The sequence below is a fragment of the Macaca fascicularis genome, chromosome 11, assembly GCF_037993035.2.
Source record: "Macaca fascicularis isolate 582-1 chromosome 11, T2T-MFA8v1.1".
NCBI classification, from domain to species: domain Eukaryota; kingdom Metazoa; phylum Chordata; class Mammalia; order Primates; family Cercopithecidae; genus Macaca; species Macaca fascicularis.
This window is the reverse complement of record NC_088385.1, coordinates 55,356,544-55,375,579: the sequence shown is the minus strand read 5'-3', so window position 1 is coordinate 55,375,579 and position 19,036 is coordinate 55,356,544. Positions and strand designations below refer to the sequence as shown.

The following is a 19,036-nucleotide window of genomic DNA, read 5'->3' as shown; positions in this document are numbered from 1 at the left end:
AAAAGGACTTTTTGGCATGAGAACAAAAGAGGAGTTGGGTCACAGTGCCAAGATGGGACTATCCAAGAATGCAGAAGGACATTTGCTAGTGGTCTGATAGGTTGATTTACCTTTTGTGCATAGACATAAGTAAAAGGGAGAGGGAGAGGCAGGAAGAAGAGAGGTAAAAACAGGCAAGAAATGAGAGGAAAAAGCATTAGCTATAGAAATGGCCAGGGATGCCCTGAGAATTTTCTTGTATAATGACTGGGCCCCATCTGATGGGTGTTACCTGCTCTGTGACAGTTTCCTCATTGCCTTTGGCTGAGAGCAGGGCATTGGAGGAAGAGAAACTAAGGTCTCTGTTTTGGAGAGAGATGAATGCTGAGGTAGCTGAGTGGTGATAGCTCTTCCTCCGTCCTTTTTCCCCATTACTTTTCCTCCTGCTGAGGCAGGGGCATTGGGCTACAAGGGAAGCCTGGACTTCCTGGCCAGCATCCTCCCCAGAGCCACCTTTACCTCCTGGTTCTTCAGACTGTAGATGAGGGGGTTCAGCAGGGGGGTTATCACACTGTACTGCACGGAGAGCACTTGCTCTAGGGCTGAGCCGAATGCTGGAATCATATACCTTGAAGGGAATTGGACAGAAAAGCCACTCATGACAATGGTGACAATACTTACTGTTGGCAGCAACAATTCAGCCCCTCTCTGCAAAGACTCCCCTCCCTGCAAAGGAGGTCTTCAGAGCTGACTTTCTCTGGTGGCAGCATCTAGAAATGGCTGATCTGTGAAAAGTCAGTCATTTCTGCCTTCAAACACTTCCAAACGTAAGTGAGCTCACACAGAAAGTTACAGGAGCTGCCCCGAAGAACAGGCAGTTCTGCAGCATATCAAAGGCTGTGGGTTCTAATAGAATTAATATTTAGGACAGATAAAAAGTAAAAAAAAAAATAGAATTAATAATAATTTCATACACTTCCATAGCATTTCATACTCTTCAAAACATTCTTCCTTAATAGCTATGATGATTATATGAGGAATTTTTCTCTTTTTCCTGTTTATACGCAACAGTACAGAAACACAATGTTCTCACCTTGTGATGACTGTTCATGTAAAACTGTACGCTCAGTTTAAAATGTTGTCATTATTCCCAACTTTTATGGCCCTGGGAATTACCCTCAGAATCCTTGCCTATTATTTTTATAAAGTTGAGTGGCCTATTATTTGTATAAAGTTGTCCTTTTAGTTGCATTTTTCTTTGGTTTGGAAAAGAAACCAAAACTGGTAAAATGGGAGATGAAAATGTGTTAAGCACATAATATGATTCCAAATTATAAGATTAAAATCTTGAGTACATTTTGCTAAGTACCACTCGGAGTATCTTCCAAAGACGCACTAGTATTATTATTTTTTTGCAGTGGCACCGTAGTTATCAGAATAGACTATCCCAAGGATATTCCTTGTGGGTTCCAATGTGTTTGGTTATTTAAAAAAATAGTCATTTTACTGTTATTTTTGTCTTTTAACTTATTCTTTCTAACATTTCTGTGAAGTAAGTAGTCACATCCTTTATGGCAGATGAGGAAACCGAGACAAAGGGAGACGAAGAGATTGGTGTACAGCTCAGTTGAGCTCTCCTGGGCTATTTATTTATTTATTTTTCTTTTACTTATTATTTTTTCTTTCCCAGCCACTAGACTACAGGTACTGGACTATTCTTATCATCCATTTCCATCCTTGGCTTCTCTCTGAATCACAGGCAGGTGAGAAAAGTATTGAACAATTTGTGCAAATCCACCTTCAATTTACTAGTAGAAAGCACAGGCGTCGATTGTTTTGTCTCCTAGTGAGGGAGGACTAGGCAGCCAGAGCTGTCGATGTTTGAGAAGCATGGTAAGGAAGGGCACGGATCTTGGTCCAACTTGTGGCTCCATTACTAGCTTGTTCTAGGACTGCTGAGAAATTACCTGATTACTTCCTAAACTCAGGTTCTTTACCTAAATGTGGGTTGATAATATTTCTCTTGTAGTGTGGTGCATGCTAAAATTGACTTGGCAATGTAAAGCAGCTGGTGTACAGTAAATGGCTAGTAAATTGCTACAACATACGTAAGCTTTGGCGACATCTCCCAGTAGGAAATAAAGATGGCATACTTTTCAAAGACAGGCTTTATTTTTTGTCTAGCACTGAATAAAAATCTAACAAAGGTTCTCTGATTTCTTTTTGAGAACTCCCAAATCTTAGGTTAATGAAGTAGAAAAATCTTTATCTTGGTCTAAACTCATTTTCCAGAATGGACAATTGAAGCCTTAGAAGGAAAATAGATTCTGTTTTTGTTTTTTTTTTTTTTTTTGAGACCTAGTTTCACTCTGTTGCCCAGGCTAGAGTGCAGTAGGGCAATTTCCGCTCACTGCAACCTCTGCCTCGGAGGTTCAAGCAATTCTTCTATCTCAGCCTCCCGAGTAGCTAGGACTACAGGTGCACGCGACCACACCTGGCTAATTTTATATTTCCAGTAAAGAAGGGTTTCGCTATGTTGGCCAGGCTGGTCTCCAACTCCTGGGCTCAAGCGATCCACCCACCTCGGCCTCCCAAAGTGCTGGGGTTACAGGCATGAGCCACCGTACCCAGCTGAAAATAGATTATTTGCAATGCATATAGCTAGTCCCTGGTAGAGCCAGAACTAGAGCCCAGGCCTTTTGAATGTCTTGCTATTTTGTAATGCTCTATTCTGCCAACGGAGACCACCTAGGGTAAGGAATATCCCACATTTATATTCGGGGTATAGAATGACATACCTGAGAACTCCTGAAGTATAAAAGATGGTGACCATAAGGAAATGGGAAGAGCAGGTGGAAAAGATCTTGTTCCGACCTGTGGCAGAGTTGATCCTCAGGGCTGTTGTGATGATACAGCTGTAGGAACCCAGCAAAAGGACAAGGGTGCCAAGGCCCAGTACTGACATGGTGGTGAGAATGGAGGCGATGCTAGTGCAGGGGTTGGAACAGGTCAATAAGAGCACCGGAGGAAGCTCGCAGGCAAAACTGCGGATGATGTTAGGGCCGCAGAAGTGCTGCTGAGCAAGCAGGAGGGTGTTAATTAGGCCAGTCCCGATTCCTATGGCCCAGGATGACCCCACCAGGCCAGCACACACCCTTCTGTTCATAACCACCACATACAACAGCGGATGACACACGGCCTGAAACCGGTCGTAGGCCATGACCGAGAGGAGGCAAGCCTCAGTAGCTCCAGAAAATATGACCAGGGAGATCTGGGTGAAACACTCAAGGAAGGATATTGTCTTCTCCTTAGAAAGAAGGTTCTCTAGCAGTTTAGGCACAATAATTGAGGAATAGAAAGCATCCAGGAAGGAGAGGTGTCTCAGGAAGAAGTACATGGGGGTGTGGAGGTGGGAATCAGTACTGATCACCAGCACCATCAGCAGGTTCCCCAGTAGAGTCAAGAGATAAATCGCCAGGAACAGAACAAAGAGCAGTGCCTGAACCTGAGGGTTGTTGGACAGTCCTAGGAGAACAAACACAGTGACTGTGGTCATGTTGCTGACTTCCATGGAGCACTCAAGTTTCCCTTTTGACTGACAAGAACTGAAAAGAATGCTCCAATGGGTTATCAGTGTCAGGGCATGCCCGGGGATGAGGCATTGGCAGTAAAGCTTCAGGGCAGACCCAGGACAGATTCTGTAGTGGAGGCAGCTTTGCCATGTCAGGCTGCGTCAGTCCTTTCCAGCTTAGGGCAGTAACTTATTTGCCATAGTGGAGAAGGTGGGGAGGAAAAGTTCAGAGAATCAGACCTAGAAAGGAAGAAGAGAGCAGGGATTATTCAGGCTGGAGAAGGAAGCGAAGGGAGTTGATACTGAGAAGTGCTATTCTCTACTTCCAAAAGGAACTGAGCTTAAACCACAGAAGGGCTAACTGGTATAGTGAATAAGCAATAAACATTTTGGCTGATCATCTGGATGGCAGACCATGATGAGTGTCTGAGTGTCTGATAGAAGTATTATGAGACTTGGTCATGGTGCAAGTTCTCTCTCGGCCACTGTAAGCTCATAAGCCACTTAAGTTTCTAAAAAAAAAAAAGTCTGGGAAAAATAGATGGTTTCTAAAGTTCATTCCAGATTAGATTTTTTTTTTTTTTGAGATAGAGTCTTATTCTTGTGCCTAGGTTGGAGTGCAGTGGCACAATCTCAACTCACTGAAGCCTCCGTCTCCTAGGTTGAAGCTATTCTCGTGCCTCAGTCCAGCTTAGATTTTTTTAAATTTAATTTTTAATTTAATTTTTTTCTAGAGATGAGGTCTCACAATATTGCCCAGGCTAGTTGCAAACTCCTGGCCTCAAGTGATCACCCCTCCTCAGCCTCCCAAAGTCCTGGGATTACAGGTGAGTCACTATACCTGCTACCAGCTTAGAAATTGAAAAGATGGGGAAACAGTCTTCCTGGGGTGTTTCTGGTACTAAATAGAAGCCCCTTCTCCCCTTCTGTGTCAATCCAAGCAGAAATGACACATGAGTGTATTGGTTTCACAGAAGCCAGGCAAGGGGAAACCCTTGAATAGAAATGAAGACTGTGAATGTCAGGCCTCTGAGCCCAAGTCAAGCCATTGCATCCGCTATGACTTGCACGTATATGCCCAGATGGCCTGAAGTAACTGAAGAATCACAAAAGAAGTGAAAAATGCCCTGCCCCGCCTTAACTGATGACATTCCACCACAAAAGAAGTGAAAATGGCTGATCCTTGCCTTAAGTGATGACATTACCTTGTGAAAGTCCTTTTCCTGGTTCATCCTGGCTCAAAAAGCTCCCCCACTGAGCACCTTGTGACCCCCACTCCTGCCCACCAGAGAACAACCCCCCTTTGACTGTAGTTTTCCTTTACCTACCCAAATCCTATAAAATGGCCCCACCCTTATCTCCCTTCGCTGACTCTCTTTTCGGACTCAGCCTGCCTGCACCCAGGTGATTAAAAAGCTTTATTGCTCACACAAAGCCTGTTTGGTGGTCTCTCCACACGGACGTGCATGACAGTGAACATCAGTCATTTCAAGGTCTTCCCATTCCAGCGTTTCTGTGAATGTGTGATGTACACTGTTTTCACTGCAATTTCAGATCTTAACATGGGCATCTACAAAGACTGTGCTATTTTTTGGAATATTTGGAAAAAGATTTGAAAAAAGCCAAGTCAAACTTGGATCATTTTTGTGCATCACAGGGAAGTTAAAGACCAGAAATAGGGGTGAGAGATAAAAGAACAACTGGCAAAATGGACAGTTACAGGATTCAGTCTAGATCAGAGGAAGGTAAAGTGGCTAGTCCCCCTCCCCTTGATGGTTAACTCAGGAAGGTTATCAATGAGAATCTGATCTGGATTCATGACTTGTACCCTCGTGGGTTCCCAGAGTGGGTAGTTTTAGGAGAAGATTGATTTGAATGAGAAGGAAATTTACCTTCACCTGGGCTCCCTAGGCCAACGAGATGCCCTGAATGAAGGATCCCTGTATGGCATCCTTTCCAAGAGTGGAGCAAAAGCCACAGATAGGAGAGGGCTCTGTGGGCTTCCCTCAGCTTTGTCCTTCCTTTAGAGAATGCAGAGGTGAAACTTCTGAGCAAGGAAATATTCCCATAGCCTTTCTGTCCAGGGGGAAGCCTTCAATCTACCTCCCAAATAACAATGGCCAGAGGGACTTCGTCTCAGCTCTAGGCCTTGGAGAGTGAGGGAAGTCCCTGGAGGGGTCCTTAAGCATGAGGCCTGTTCTCATTCTGAATGGGCTCTCCAGGGCCAACTACTTCTCCCTTGTATCATTCTTGTTTCAGTGGTTTGCATCATCAAGAGGGCCCTAGGATGGCCAATAATTTCATTTTTTCAGGTCTACTGTTATTTTTTAATGTATCTTTGAAAAAAAAATTTTTATGGTATTTTCAACTTACACACTATTCCCATTGAGCATGTATGGCAGCTTAACTACACGAATATAAAGTTTAAGAAGCCAAAACTAATCTAGCTTTGTTTTTAAAAAATTGTGCTATTGTTATAATGGTTAACAAAGTGAGGAAAAGCACCACTCAAATCACAATGTTACAATCTCTTCATTCAGTTGGATTATGGGTTCGTCAAACATTAGACTTCACACAGGCATAGCTATGATGCAGTGATTCCTCAGAAGAAGATGAAATTCTCAAATCACATACTACCTCATATGTAATATTAGAAGCAGAATTTAACATTTTCAACATAATACACCATAAAAGCCAGGACTAGTTCTTATCTGATCCCCACCTTGTAACTTCAGTAACCAAAGACATACTGGTCTATAATGAATTATTTCAAATTAACTAACCAGCCTTCCTCAGAAAGAGGAGATTCTTTTTGATGGAGAGAAATGTTAATTTAAGTCTGAACTGAGAAATCTGCTTAACAGTTAGAACTTAATTTGTATTTCTGCATTTAAAAAAAGTTTAGGCATTAACAAGTGTTAGTTAACCCTGAGGAACCATTTTAGTTTCCAAAAAGCCAATCTAAATCCCCCAATAAAAGAGAACCCCATCTGCTCAAATATGTGAGTACTTCACTCCAGAAGCAAACTCCTCTGCATTTGGATTGATTGCTATGCATCACAGGGTCTTTTAGAGAGGAGTCATCATTGATAATAAGGTCATTCAACAGGTCTTGGATTTGGTCCACATTTTGTGGGAAGTCTTGAACTGGAATAAACTACTCATGTTCTTCCCCTTCAGCATTTCTTGGAAACAGTGTGGTAAGAGTTATTAAGAAATTATTTTAGGCAGATAGAGAGGAAAAGGGGTCCTTGGAAAGTTTTGATGTCTTTTAAAGCAGCTCCAGAAATGTTTCTTGTCTAGCAGGAAAGCCCTGGCTCTTAGAGCCAGGCTGGCAACCTTTGACATGCAAATGCAAGGTGTGCAACCTTTGATATGCAAATACAAACCTTTAGAAATTGGGTCCACCAAACATGGCGATTCCCACCATTGTCCTCTTTCCCTTGTCCCCTTATGTGCCTGGCAACATGGCCGCCCCCACATATCCCCATGTGTGCAGAACATCATGGCGCCCTGCCTTTGCATGTTAAAAGGCTAGAGTGGGAGGGCCAGTTTTTTTTGCAGGCTATGTGAATGATGTACCTGGTCAAACCAATCCCCTAAGCCCTATGCAAATCAGACACCATCTCCTGCAGCCTCTTCATATACCTGGCTGGTTTCCACTGCACTTGGGGTCTCCTCTGTTGGCTTTGGAGACCTCCTCCCTCTGTTTCAGTACAGGGGAGCTGCTTCTTTCTTTCTTATCCCTTCTTTCTTGCCTATTAAACTCTTCACTCCTTAAAACCACTCCATGTGTGTCCCTACTGTTTTATCTAATTCGGCATGGGGACCAAGAACCCTGGTGTTTCTCTACTCATGGGAGCCATATCATTTTGGTGCATTCACTGGGAATCTGAGGTACAGCCTTCGTTGGAGTGGTGAGTATGAAAGCAAGCTTAAAACCTGTTCTATCATTCAGAGGCGCTCTTAGCCTCTATATTAGAATAAATCAAATAAATCAATGGGCATCTGTCAGCCTAGTACATATGCTTAGCGTTGGTTGCCGTACTAAAGACACAGATATGAAGCTTTCTGGGGAGAACATGGAGAACCCCCCATTACCCACAGGTATTGATAATGTTGGCCATGTTTGAACTAGCTTCTTTTTACAGGAGACTTTGCCGTCATGCGAGGCTGGGAAAAGTTCTGAGGCAACTGAGAATTCCAGGCCAGGGCCTGGTGTGATTCAAATGCCTCTGGACCAAATGCAGCCTCCAACAGTCCATTCCAGTGTTGGTAGAGAATCCTCAACTGTCCTGTTGTAAAACTCTTCTTCCTTCTCTATCCGTGGCCTCTTACTCTTTCTCTGTGTGAAATGTGCAAGGATTTTTACAGTCTAGGAACAGCGTTTTCTCCTTTTCCCCTGAGGTGAGGTTACTTGCTGTGACTTCTCTGGTGAGCACGTGGTATTTCTAAGCCACCTAGTGGAAATAAAAATCCTCTTCATGAGACACATTGCTGGTTCTCTGCACTACACTGCACCTTTGGAACTTTTCTATTTTGCACTTTTCTGCTGCTACTTCTGTGGGTGGGAAAGCTCTGCTTTTAGCAGTTAAGAGTAAGATGTCTTTCATAGCCAAATTTTAGTCTTGCTATTGTCCCACTGGCAGGAAAATGGCTATTTGGTTTCTACATTCCTTTAAGGCACCTATTGTGTCTCCTATTAAGACTACTTAATTAGCAAGGGAATTGTAAGTCTGGAAGTTAACCAGAACCATTCTTCTATGGGTAAGTGCTTTAGTATGGACCATAATAGCATATAGAGTTCAATCTAGCATGCCCCCTCGTTAAAGGGGGCTTGCCCAATTATGTGGTTTTTCTTGAAATCCTTTTTTTTTTTTTTTTTTAAAGACACACAGGCGACAGAAATGTAGGAGGTCAAAGGGAAATAAAAGGCAGAGGACTAAGACCTCTTGGGCACAGCATGACTAAGGCCCAAAAGTATAGTTCCTCTGGTGTCATGGCTTGGAGGGTCATGCCTGCACTCATGGGTGGCACATTTAATGGGTGCCAGGGATTCAGGAGCCAAGGAGAGAAAATAGTTGGGGGGATGCCTCCTACTGCTTTCTCCTCTATCCTGGATCACATACCAAAAGGAAGGAAACTAAAAGGATGCTTTTCTTCTCACTTCTTTTTCTAGATGGGTAACAGATCATCTTCAACATGCACTCCTCTGGAGTGTATTTTGAAGCACTGGGACTTCTTTGACCTTAAAACTTTGAAGAAAAAGTGGCTTAATTTCTTTTGCACAAGGGCATGGCCTTTTTACTAGACCTTTGCAAGTGTTGCAAAATCAACGCAACTCTTTTAGCAACCATATTGGGCAGGCCAATATGTAAAATAATTCCCCAAAATTAAAAAAGTAACTTTCAGGGAAATAATCTGAGTGTCCCCCTTATTTGGGGCCCCTTCACGTTCCCTTCTTATTGCAGGACCTTAGCCAAGTAAAGGAATCTTAGGCCAATTTTCTGATAATACTGATAGGTATATAGAAGCTTTCCAAAGTTTAACACAGGGATTTGACCTCTCATGGAGGAATGTTATGCTGCTCCTAAGCCAAACCCTAACTGCAGCTAAAACAGGAAGCTCTGCAACAGGAGAAAATTTTGGAGATGAGCAATATGTCTCCTATAATAGGCCAAAAGGGAAAAGAGAAAATAGAGAAGGCAAAGAAATAGGGGAAACACCATTACAAATAGGAAAAGAGGCAATACCTCTTGACAACCCTAATGGGAACCCCTCTCCATGGTGTTTTTCCTTCTTTCATGGTTTAAAAAGTCTTCTATCTCTTTTATGTTCCTACCTGGAAAAGTTAATTTTCCAAACCTTAAAAATGTTTGGCTTAGAGTTGAGCTGGGGGAAGGGAACCCAGAAGACTAATATGTTCACAAAAGGGTAAAAATTTCTACCAGTCAGGCTTTTGTCTTCTCTCTCCCTGTGCAAAATGGCAAAACGGATAATAAGAATCATTGTTGGAGAGGTTCCAAGATGGCTGAATAGGAACAGCTCCAGTCTAGAGCTCCCAGTGTGAGTGACGCAGAAGATGGGTGATTCTGCATTTCCAACTGAGATACTAGGTTCATCTCACTGGGGCTTGTTGGGCAGTGGGTGCAGCCCATGGAGTGTAAGCTGAAGCAGAGTGGGGCATCGCCTCACCCGGGAAGTGCAAGGGAGTCAGGGAATTCCCTTTCGTAGCCTAGGGAAGCTGTGACAGACAATACCTGGAAAATCGGGACACTCCCACCCTAATACTGTGCTTTTGCAATGGTCTTAGCAAACGGCACACCAGGAGATTATATACCATGCCTGGCTCAGAGGGTCCCATGCCCACGCACCCTCACTCACTGCTAGCACAGCAGACTGAGATCGAACTGCAAGGCAGCAGCGAGGCTGGGGGAGGGGCGTCTGTCTTTGCTGAGGCTTGGCTAGGTAAACAAAGTGGCCAGGAAGCTTGAATTGGCTGTAGCCCACTGCAGCTCAAGGAGACCTGCCTGCCTCTGTAGACCCCATCTCTGGGGGCAGGGCATAGCTGAACAAAAGGCAGCAGAAACTTCTGCAGACTTAAACGTCTCTGTCTGACAGCTTTGAAGAGAATAGTGGTTCTCCCAGCATGGAGTTTGAGATCTGAGAACAGGCAGACTGCCTCCTCAAGTGGGTCCCTGACACCCCAGTAGCCTAACTAGGAGGCACCTCACAGTAGGGGCCGACTGACACCTCATACGGCTGGGTGTCCCTCTGAGACAAAGCTTCCAGAGGAAGGATCAGGCAGCAACATTTTTTTTTTTTTTTTTTGAGATGGAGTCTCGCTCTGTCACCCAGGCTGGAGTGCAGTGGCCGGATCTCAGTTCACTGCAAGCTCCGCCTCCCAGGTTTACGCCATTCTCCTGCCTCAGCCTCCTGAGTAGCTGGGACTACAGGCGCCTGCCACCTCACCCAGCTAGATTTTTGTATTTTTCAGTAGAGACGGGGTTTCACCATATTAGCCAGGATGCTCTTGATCTCCTGACCTCGTGATCCGCCCGTCTCGGCCTCCCAAAGTGCTGGGATTACAGGCTTGAGCCACCGCACCCAGCCCAGGCAGCAACATTTACCGTTCTGCAATATTTGCTGTTTTGCAGCCTCTGTTGGTGATACCCAGGCAAACAGGGTCTGGAGGGGACCTCCAGCAAACTCTAACGGACCTGCAGCTGAGGGTCCTCACTGTTAGAAGGAAAACTAACAAACAGAAAGGACATCCACACCAAAATCCCATCTGTATGTCATCAACATCAAAGACCAAAGGTAGATAAAACCACAAAGATGGAGAGAAACCAGAGCAGAAAAGCTGAAAATTCTAAAAATCAGAGTGCCTCTTCTCCTCCAAAGGAATGCAGCTCCTTGCCAGCAATGGAACAAAGCTGGACAGAGAATGACTTTGACGAGCTAAGAGAAGAAGGCTTCAGACCATCAGTAATAACAAACTTCTCTGAGCTAAAGGAGGATGTTCGAACCCATCGCAAAGAAGCTAAAAACCTTGAAAAAAGATTAGATGAATGGCTAACTAGAATAAACAGCATAGAGAAGACGTTAAATGACCTGATGGAGCTGAAAACCATGGCATGAGAACTACATGAAACATGCACAAGCTTCAATAGCCAATGTGATCAAGTGGAAGAAAGGGTATCAGTGCTTGAAGATCAAATGAATGAAATGAAGTGAGAAGGGAAGTTTAGAGAAAAAAGACTAAAAAGAAAGGAACAAAGCCTCCAAGAAATATGGGACTATGTGAAAAGACCAAATCTACGTCTGATTCGTGTACCTGAAAGTGATAGGGAGAATAGAACCAAGTTAGAAAACACTCTTCAGGGTATTATCCAGGAGAACTTCCCCCATCTAGCAAGGCAGGCCAACATTCAAATTCAGGAAATACAGAGAATGCCACAAAGATACTTCTCAAGAAGAGCAACTCCAAGACACATAATTGTCAGATTCACCAAAGTTGAAATGAAGGAAAAAATGTTAAGGGTAGCCAGAGAGAAAAGTCAAGTTACCCACAAAAGGAAACTAATCAGACTAACAGCAGATCTCTCAGCAGAAACTCCACAAGCCAGAAGAGAGTGGGGGCCAATATTCAACATTCTTAAAGAAAAGAATTTTCAACCCAGAATTTCATATCCAACCAAACTAAGCTTCATAAGTGAAGAACAAATAAAATCCTTTGCAGACAGGCAAATGCTGGGAGATTTTGTCACCACCAGGCCTGCCTTACAAGAGCTCCTGAAGGAAGCACTAAACATGGAAAGGAACAACTGGTACCAGCCACTGCAAAAACATGCCAAATTGTAAAGACCACTGATGCTAGGAAGAAACTGCATCAACTAATGAGCAAACTAACCAGCTAACATAATAATGACAGGATTAAATTCACACATAACAATATTAACCTTAAATGTAAATGGACTAAATGCTCCAATTAAGAGACACAGACTGGCAAATTGGACAAAGAGTCAAGACCCATCAGTGTGTTGTATTCAGGAGACCCATCTCACATGCAGAGACACACAGGCTCAAAATAAAGGGATGGAGGAATATCTACCAAACAAATGGAAAACAAAAAAAAGTAGGGGTTGCAATCCTAGTCTCTGATAAAACAGACTTTAAACCATCAAAGATCAAAAGAGACAAAGAAGGCCATTACATAATGGTAAAGGGAGCAATTCAACAAGAAGAGCTAACTATCCTAAATATATATGCACCCAATACAGGAGCACCCAGATTCATAAAGCAAGTCCTTAGAGACCTACAAAGAGATTTAGACTCCCACACAATAATAATGGGAGACTTTAACACCCCACTGTCAACATTAGACAGATCGAGACAGAAAGTTAATAAGGATATCCAGGAATTGAACTCAGCTCTGCACCAAGTGGACCTAATAGACATCTACAGAACTCTCCACCCCAAATCAACAGAATATACATTCTTCTCAGTACCACATCACACTTTTTCCAAAATTGACCACATAGTTGGAAGTAAAGCACTCCTCAGCAAATTTAAAAGAACAGAAATTATAACAAACTCTCAGACCACAGTGCAATCAAACTAGAACTCAGGATTAAGAAACTCACTCAAAACAGCTCAACTACATGGAAACTGAACAACCTACTCCTGAATGACTACTGGGTACATAACGAAAAGAAGGCAGAAATAAATATGTTCTTTGAAACCAATGAGAACAAAGATACAACATACCAGAATCTCTGGGACACATTTAAAGCAGTGTGTAGAGGGAAATTTATAGCACTAAATGCCCACAAGAGAAAGCAGGAAAGATCTAAAATTGACACCCTAACATCACAATTAAAAGAAATAGAGAAGCAAGAGCAAACACATTCAAAAGCTAGCAGAAGGCAAGAAATAACTAAGATCAGAGCAGAACTGAAGGAGATAGAGACACAAAATATCCTTCAAAAATCAATGAATCCAGTAGCTGGCTTTTTGAAAAGATCAACAAAATCGATAGACTACTAGCAAGACTAATAATGAAGAAAAGAGAGAAGAATCAAATAGATGCAATAAAAAATGATAAAGGGGATATCACCACCGACCCCACAGAAATACAAACTACCACCAGAGAATACTATAAACCCGTCTATGCAAATAAACTAGAAAATCTAGAAGAAATGAATAAATTCCTGGACACATACACCCTCCCAAGACTAAACCAGGAGGAAGTTGAATCCCTGAATAGAACAATAACAGGCTCTGAAATTGAGGCTATAATAAATAGCCTACCAACCAAAAAAAGTCCAGGACCAGACAGAGGCACAGCCCAATTCTACCAGAGGTACAAAGAGAAGCTGGTACCATTCCTTCTGAAACTATTCCAATCAATAGAAAAAGAGGGAATCCTCCCTAACTCATTTCACGAGGCCAACATCATCCTGATACCAATGCCTGGCAGAGACACAACAAAAAAAAAAGAGAATTTTAGACCAATATCCCTGATGAACATCGATGCAAAAATACTGGCAAACCGAATCCAGCAGCACATCAAAAAGCTTAACCACCATGATCAAGCTGGCTTCATCCCTGGGATGCAAGGCTAGTTCAACACACTCAAATCAATAAATGTAATCCATCATATAAACAGAACCAAAGACGAAAAACACATGATTATCTCAATAGATGCAGAAAAGGCCTTTGACAAAATTCAACAGCCCTTCACGCTAAAAACTCTCAATAGACTAGGTATTGATGGGATGTATCTCAAAACAATAAGAGCTATTTATGACAACCCACAGCCAAGATCATACTGAATGGGCAAAAACTGGAAGCATTCCCTTTGAAAACTGGCACAAGACAGGGATGCCCTCTCTCACCACTCCTATTCAACATAGTGTTGGAAGTTCTGGCTAGGGCAATCAGGCAAGAGAAAGAAATAAAGGGTATGCAGATGACATGATTGTATGTTTAGAAAACCCCTTCATCTCAACCCAAAATCTCCTTAAGCTGATAAGCAACTTCAGCAATGTCTCAGGATACAAAATCAATGTGCAAAAATCACAAGCATTCCTATACACCAATAACAGACAAACAGAGAGCCAAATCATGAGTGAACTCCCATTCACAATTGCTACAAAGAGAATAAAATACCTAGGAATCCAACTTACAAGGGATGTGAAGGACCTCTTCAAGGAGAACTACAAACCACTGCTAAATGAAATAAAAGAGGACACAAACAAATGGAAGAACGTTCCATGCTCATGGATAGGAAGAATCAATATCATGAAAATGGCCTTACTGCCCAAGGTAATTTATAGATTCAATGCTATCCCCATCAAGCTACCAATGACTTTCTTCACAGAATTGGAAAAAACTACTTTAAAGTTCATATGGAACCAAAAAAGAGCCCACATTGCCAAGACAATCCTAAGCCAAAAGAACAAAGCTGGAGTCATCACACTACCTGACTTCAAACTATACTACAAGGCTACAGTAATGAAAACAGCATGGTACTGGTACCAAAACAGAGATATAGACCAATGGAACAGAACAGAGCCCTCAGAAATAATACCACACATCTACAACCATCTGATCTTTGACAAACCTGAGAAAAACAAGAAATGGGGAAAGGATTCCCTATTTAATAAATGGTGCTGGGAAAACTGGCTAACCATATGTAGAAAGCTGAAACTGGATCCCTTCCTTATACCTTATACAAAAATTCAAGATGGATTAAATTCAAGATGGATTAAAGACTAAATGTTAGACCTAACACCATAAAAACCCCAGAAGAAAACCTAGGGAATACCATTCAGCACGTAGGCATGGGCAAGGACTTCAGGTCTAAAACACCAAAAGCAATGGCAACAAAAGCCAATATTGACAAATGAGATCTAATTAAACTAAAGAGCTTCGGCACAGCAAAAGAAACTACCATCAGAGTGAACAGGCAACCTACAGAATGGGAGAAAATTTTTACAATCTACCCATCTGACAAAGGGCTAATATCCAGAATCTACAAAGAACTTAAAGAAATAATACAAGAAAAAAAAATCAAACAACCCCATCAAAGCGTGGGTAAAGGATATGAACAGACACTTCTCAAAAGACGACATTTGTGCAGCCAACAGACACATGAAAAAATGCTCATCATCACTGGCCATCAGAGAAATGCAAATCAAAACCACAATGAGATACCATCTCACACCAGTTAGAATGGTGATCTTTAATAAGTCAGGAAACAACAGGTGCTGGAGAGGATGTGGAGAAATAGGAACACTTTTACACTGTTGTTGGGACTGTAAACTAGTTCAACCATTGTGGAAGACAGTGTGGTGATTCCTCAAGGATCTAGAACTAGAAATACCATTTGACCCAGCCATCCCATTACTGGGTATATACCCAAAGGATTATAAATCATGCTGCTATAAAGACACATGCACATGTATGTTTATTGTGGCACTATTCACAATAGCAAAGAGTTGGAACCAACCCAAATGTCCATCAACGACAGACTGGATTAAGAAAATGTGGCACATATACACCATGGAATACTATGCAACCATAAAAAAGGATGAGTTCATGTCCTTTATAGGGACATGGATGCAGCTGGAAACCATCATTCTGAGCAAACTATCATAAGGACAGAAAACCAAACACTGCATGTTCTCACTCATAGGTGGGAATCGAACAATGAGAACTCTTGAACACAGGAAGGGGAACATCACACACCGGGGCCTGTTGTGGGGTAGGGGGAGCCGGGAGGGATAGCATTAGGAGACATACCCAATATAATTGATGAGTTAATGGGTGTAGTACACCAACATGGCACATGTATACATATGCAACAAACCTGCACATTGTGCACATGTACCCTAGAACTTAAAAGTATAATTTAAAAAAATGAAAAAATAAAAAAACAGAAAAATAAATCCGGTCTACAATGGCAAAAAAAAAAAAAAAAAAAAAAAGAGAATCATTGTTTATATTCCTTGTAAATTTATAATTAATGAAAAAGAATTTGTGAGGTTGGTCTTAAGCTGTAGACAATCTGGTGTGCTTTGCATGTCTTTCTCAATGGTTCTGTCAAAAAGGGTATCTTAGGTTGGTATGCAGGTCCCGGACCCCATAAGCCTGCTGTTCAAACCAGCCCAGCAAAATGATCAGTAACAATCTTGGGTACAGGCCTCCATCTTGTTTCATGTCCTTGGGAACATAACCTGTAACCACATGGCAATACTTTTGAGGCAGAAATTATAGAAAGAAGAAAATAAAATTAAAAAGAAAAAGAAATAAGGTTTCCTATATTAGGCTGACTCACCCCCGAGGCAGCAACAGGCACAGCCCAGACCCAGGAAATGTCTTGATAATACTATCTAATGTGCCCCGAAGACTCTCCCAGCACTCCCTCAACACAGAGAGAAGAATAACAAATTTTCCTTTCTCTTATGGTATGAGTTTATAGATTCCTGTTCACTGTAACTAGTAACTTCAATATATTCTGTTCTAGCTACGTGGTGTAGTGGAGGTCATGAGATGCCTGAGCAGGCCTGAGCTACAGTCCCCTGGGTGCCATAGTGAAGTTTATGAGATAAGCCCATGCAAGGCAGTAGACAACAACCATCTGGGTGGCATAGCAAGATGTCATGTGTAATTCTAGGTTATGCACCTGTCACAATTTGATTAACTGCCTTTGTTCTGCCTCTGTATCCTGGCTTTTGCACCACTATGCTTTGTACCACCATAAGCTTGTTTCAAACTAGCCAATCCCCTTTTTGAAGTGTGTGTAAAAGCCAAGACATGTCTTTGTTCTTGGACCAGTTTTTGGATGTTAAGTCTGCTGGGTCTGAGTGCACTGAATAAAGATCCTCCTATATTCACCCCGAGGTCTCTCTGGTTCTCCTGATTCCTGTAACACTTTGTTTTGGTCTCGGTTATTTTACAATGGTGGCTGTCTTCTTGTGTTAAGTCAGCTCTTGAGTAAGGGCTACAAAGTCAGATAAGCCAGTTTGTCAATCTAGGTGGTGCCAGCTGATGTATCAAGTGCAGGGTTTACAAAATATCTTAAGCACTGATCTTGAGAGTAGTTTAGGGAGCGTGAAATACTGTAGCCTCTAGCTGCATAACTCCTGAGCTATGGTTTCTAATCTTATGGCTGGCTTCTTGGTCTGACCCCAGGCAAGAGGGAAGTATATCTTAAGAAGAGGCTGTTATCTTCGTTTTAAACTATCAACTGTAAACCAGCCTCCTCCCAAAGTTGGTTTAGCCCACACCCAGGGATGGGCAAGCACAGCTTTGGGGCTGGAAACAAAATGGAGCTGTTTGGGTCAGGATCTCTTTCCCTGTCTCAGTCACAATTTTGCAATGACAGTTTCAAAAGCTGCCTATCACCCCTTTGAAAATACTTTGTACACTCGTGGTTAAGTCATACCCTAATTAAGGCTTGTTGTTTTCACCTGTGAGGTTACTTTTTGTAAACTGGTAAAGTGCAAAAGCTGAAAATCTTAACTGCTTTGTGTGGCTAAAGTCGAGTAACAAGGGATTTTTAAAGGATTTTCTTAAAGATTGCTCAGCTTGGCCGGGTGCGGTGGCTCACATCTGTAATCCCAGCACTTCGGGAGGCCGAGACAGGCGGATCACGAGGTCAGGAGATCGAGACCATCCTGGCTAACACAGTGAAACCTCGTGTCTACTAAAAATACAAAAAATTAGCTGGGTGTGGTGGCGGGCGCCTGTAGTCCCAGCTACTCTGGAGGCTGAGGCAGGAGAATGGCGTGAGCCCGGGAGGCAGAGTTGCAGTGAGCCGAGATCTGGCCACTGCACTCCAGCCTGGGTGACAGAGCAAGACACTGTCTCATTAAAAAAAAAAAAAAAAAAAAAAGAGTGCTCAGCTTAATTAAAAGTGGATGTTCAAATTATAGGTATATTTAAAAGGCCTTTATGTTTTTCTCCTCTTGGATCTTGCTTTTCTAGAAAAAGTCTCCTTTCTTTTTGGTTGAATGAATTATTTTTCTTCAGTTTTTGCCTTACCACTCTTAATGCATGCATGAGAGGTAACTTCTGGTAACATGGGACTCCTTGGGAAAAACAGGAGGCACCACAGACCCTGTTTTGGGAAAAAAACCTCTGTTTTCCTCATGAAACTCCCCAAATCAAAAGCAGATAGTTACCTCTCAAAATCAAAGACTCTGTTCTGTTATGTATCATGTTATCCACCATTTGGAGTTTTGGGGGTATCAAATTACTTCACATTATGAGAGAGCTTTGGTGTGTAATAAGTAGGTAAAAAATACACTGTCTATATACGTGTTGTGTGTAATGTCTATAGAAACAGCTCTAATTGGCTTAAGTAAAAATAAGCACTTAAATAAGATACTTTTCAGTTCACATGACTTTAAGAAATAAAAACAGTCTTAAGGATTATTGGTAAAATGCAAATGTCATCAAAATGCAAATAGGTGGTCTAAATCACACTACTTAGATACTAGGTTTACTAAACGTTCCAAGGTTGTGTACTGATGACTTTACAGATGGATAAGGCCTGGGATACATGGAGCTAGATGCTGAAAAGTCAGACTTTATCTGCACTTCTGTCTGGGTCCTAGGATCCACATCTGGTGCATAATTAAAATTGCTTACTAACCAAGTTTTTCACCAAAAATAAAAGTTGAAGGATAAAGTTATTGTAAACCATGGAGATAAATAAACTTCTTTGTCAGTCATGTTTTTAACTGTAACTATCCTGGAAATTTTGTCATTCATAGACAATTGTTGTCTTGCTTTGTTCCTTCTCAAAAGATGGTTTATAATCAAGATATATTAAGAACTTTAACAAATGTTCTCAAATGCAGGTTTTTAACAGCTTTGAAGGTTGTAACATTGAAATAAGAAAAAAGTTATGGGACTCATAAAGAACTAACATGTTCAAAAATATAAAGCAAAACAAGAGTTAACTAAATGGAC

The 19,036-nt window shown here is 42.0% G+C and overlaps 1 protein-coding gene across 1 annotated transcript; it reads right to left on the bottom strand.

Moving 5' to 3' along the window:
* Nucleotides 1-269: 269 nt before the first annotated feature.
* Nucleotides 270-3,550, bottom strand: OR5BS1 (olfactory receptor family 5 subfamily BS member 1). Its single transcript, XM_005570711.4, has 2 exons — nucleotides 2,778-3,550; nucleotides 270-607 (listed from the first exon to the last, which is right to left on the bottom strand). The coding sequence occupies exons 1-2, from the start codon at nucleotides 3,548-3,550 to the stop codon at nucleotides 445-447; spliced, it is 936 nt and encodes a 311-aa protein (XP_005570768.3). The 3' UTR covers nucleotides 270-444.
* Between the last annotated feature and the right edge of the window lie 15,486 nt (nucleotides 3,551-19,036).

Coding starts and splice junctions, on each gene's coding strand:
- OR5BS1 (XM_005570711.4), bottom strand. CDS start 3,550: ATGGAAGTCAGCAACATGACCACAGTCACTGTGTTTGTTCTCCTAGGA. Junction 608..2,777: donor TATACTTCAGGAGTTCTCAG/GTATGTCATTCT, acceptor ATTCCCTTCAAG/GTATATGATTCCAGCATTCG.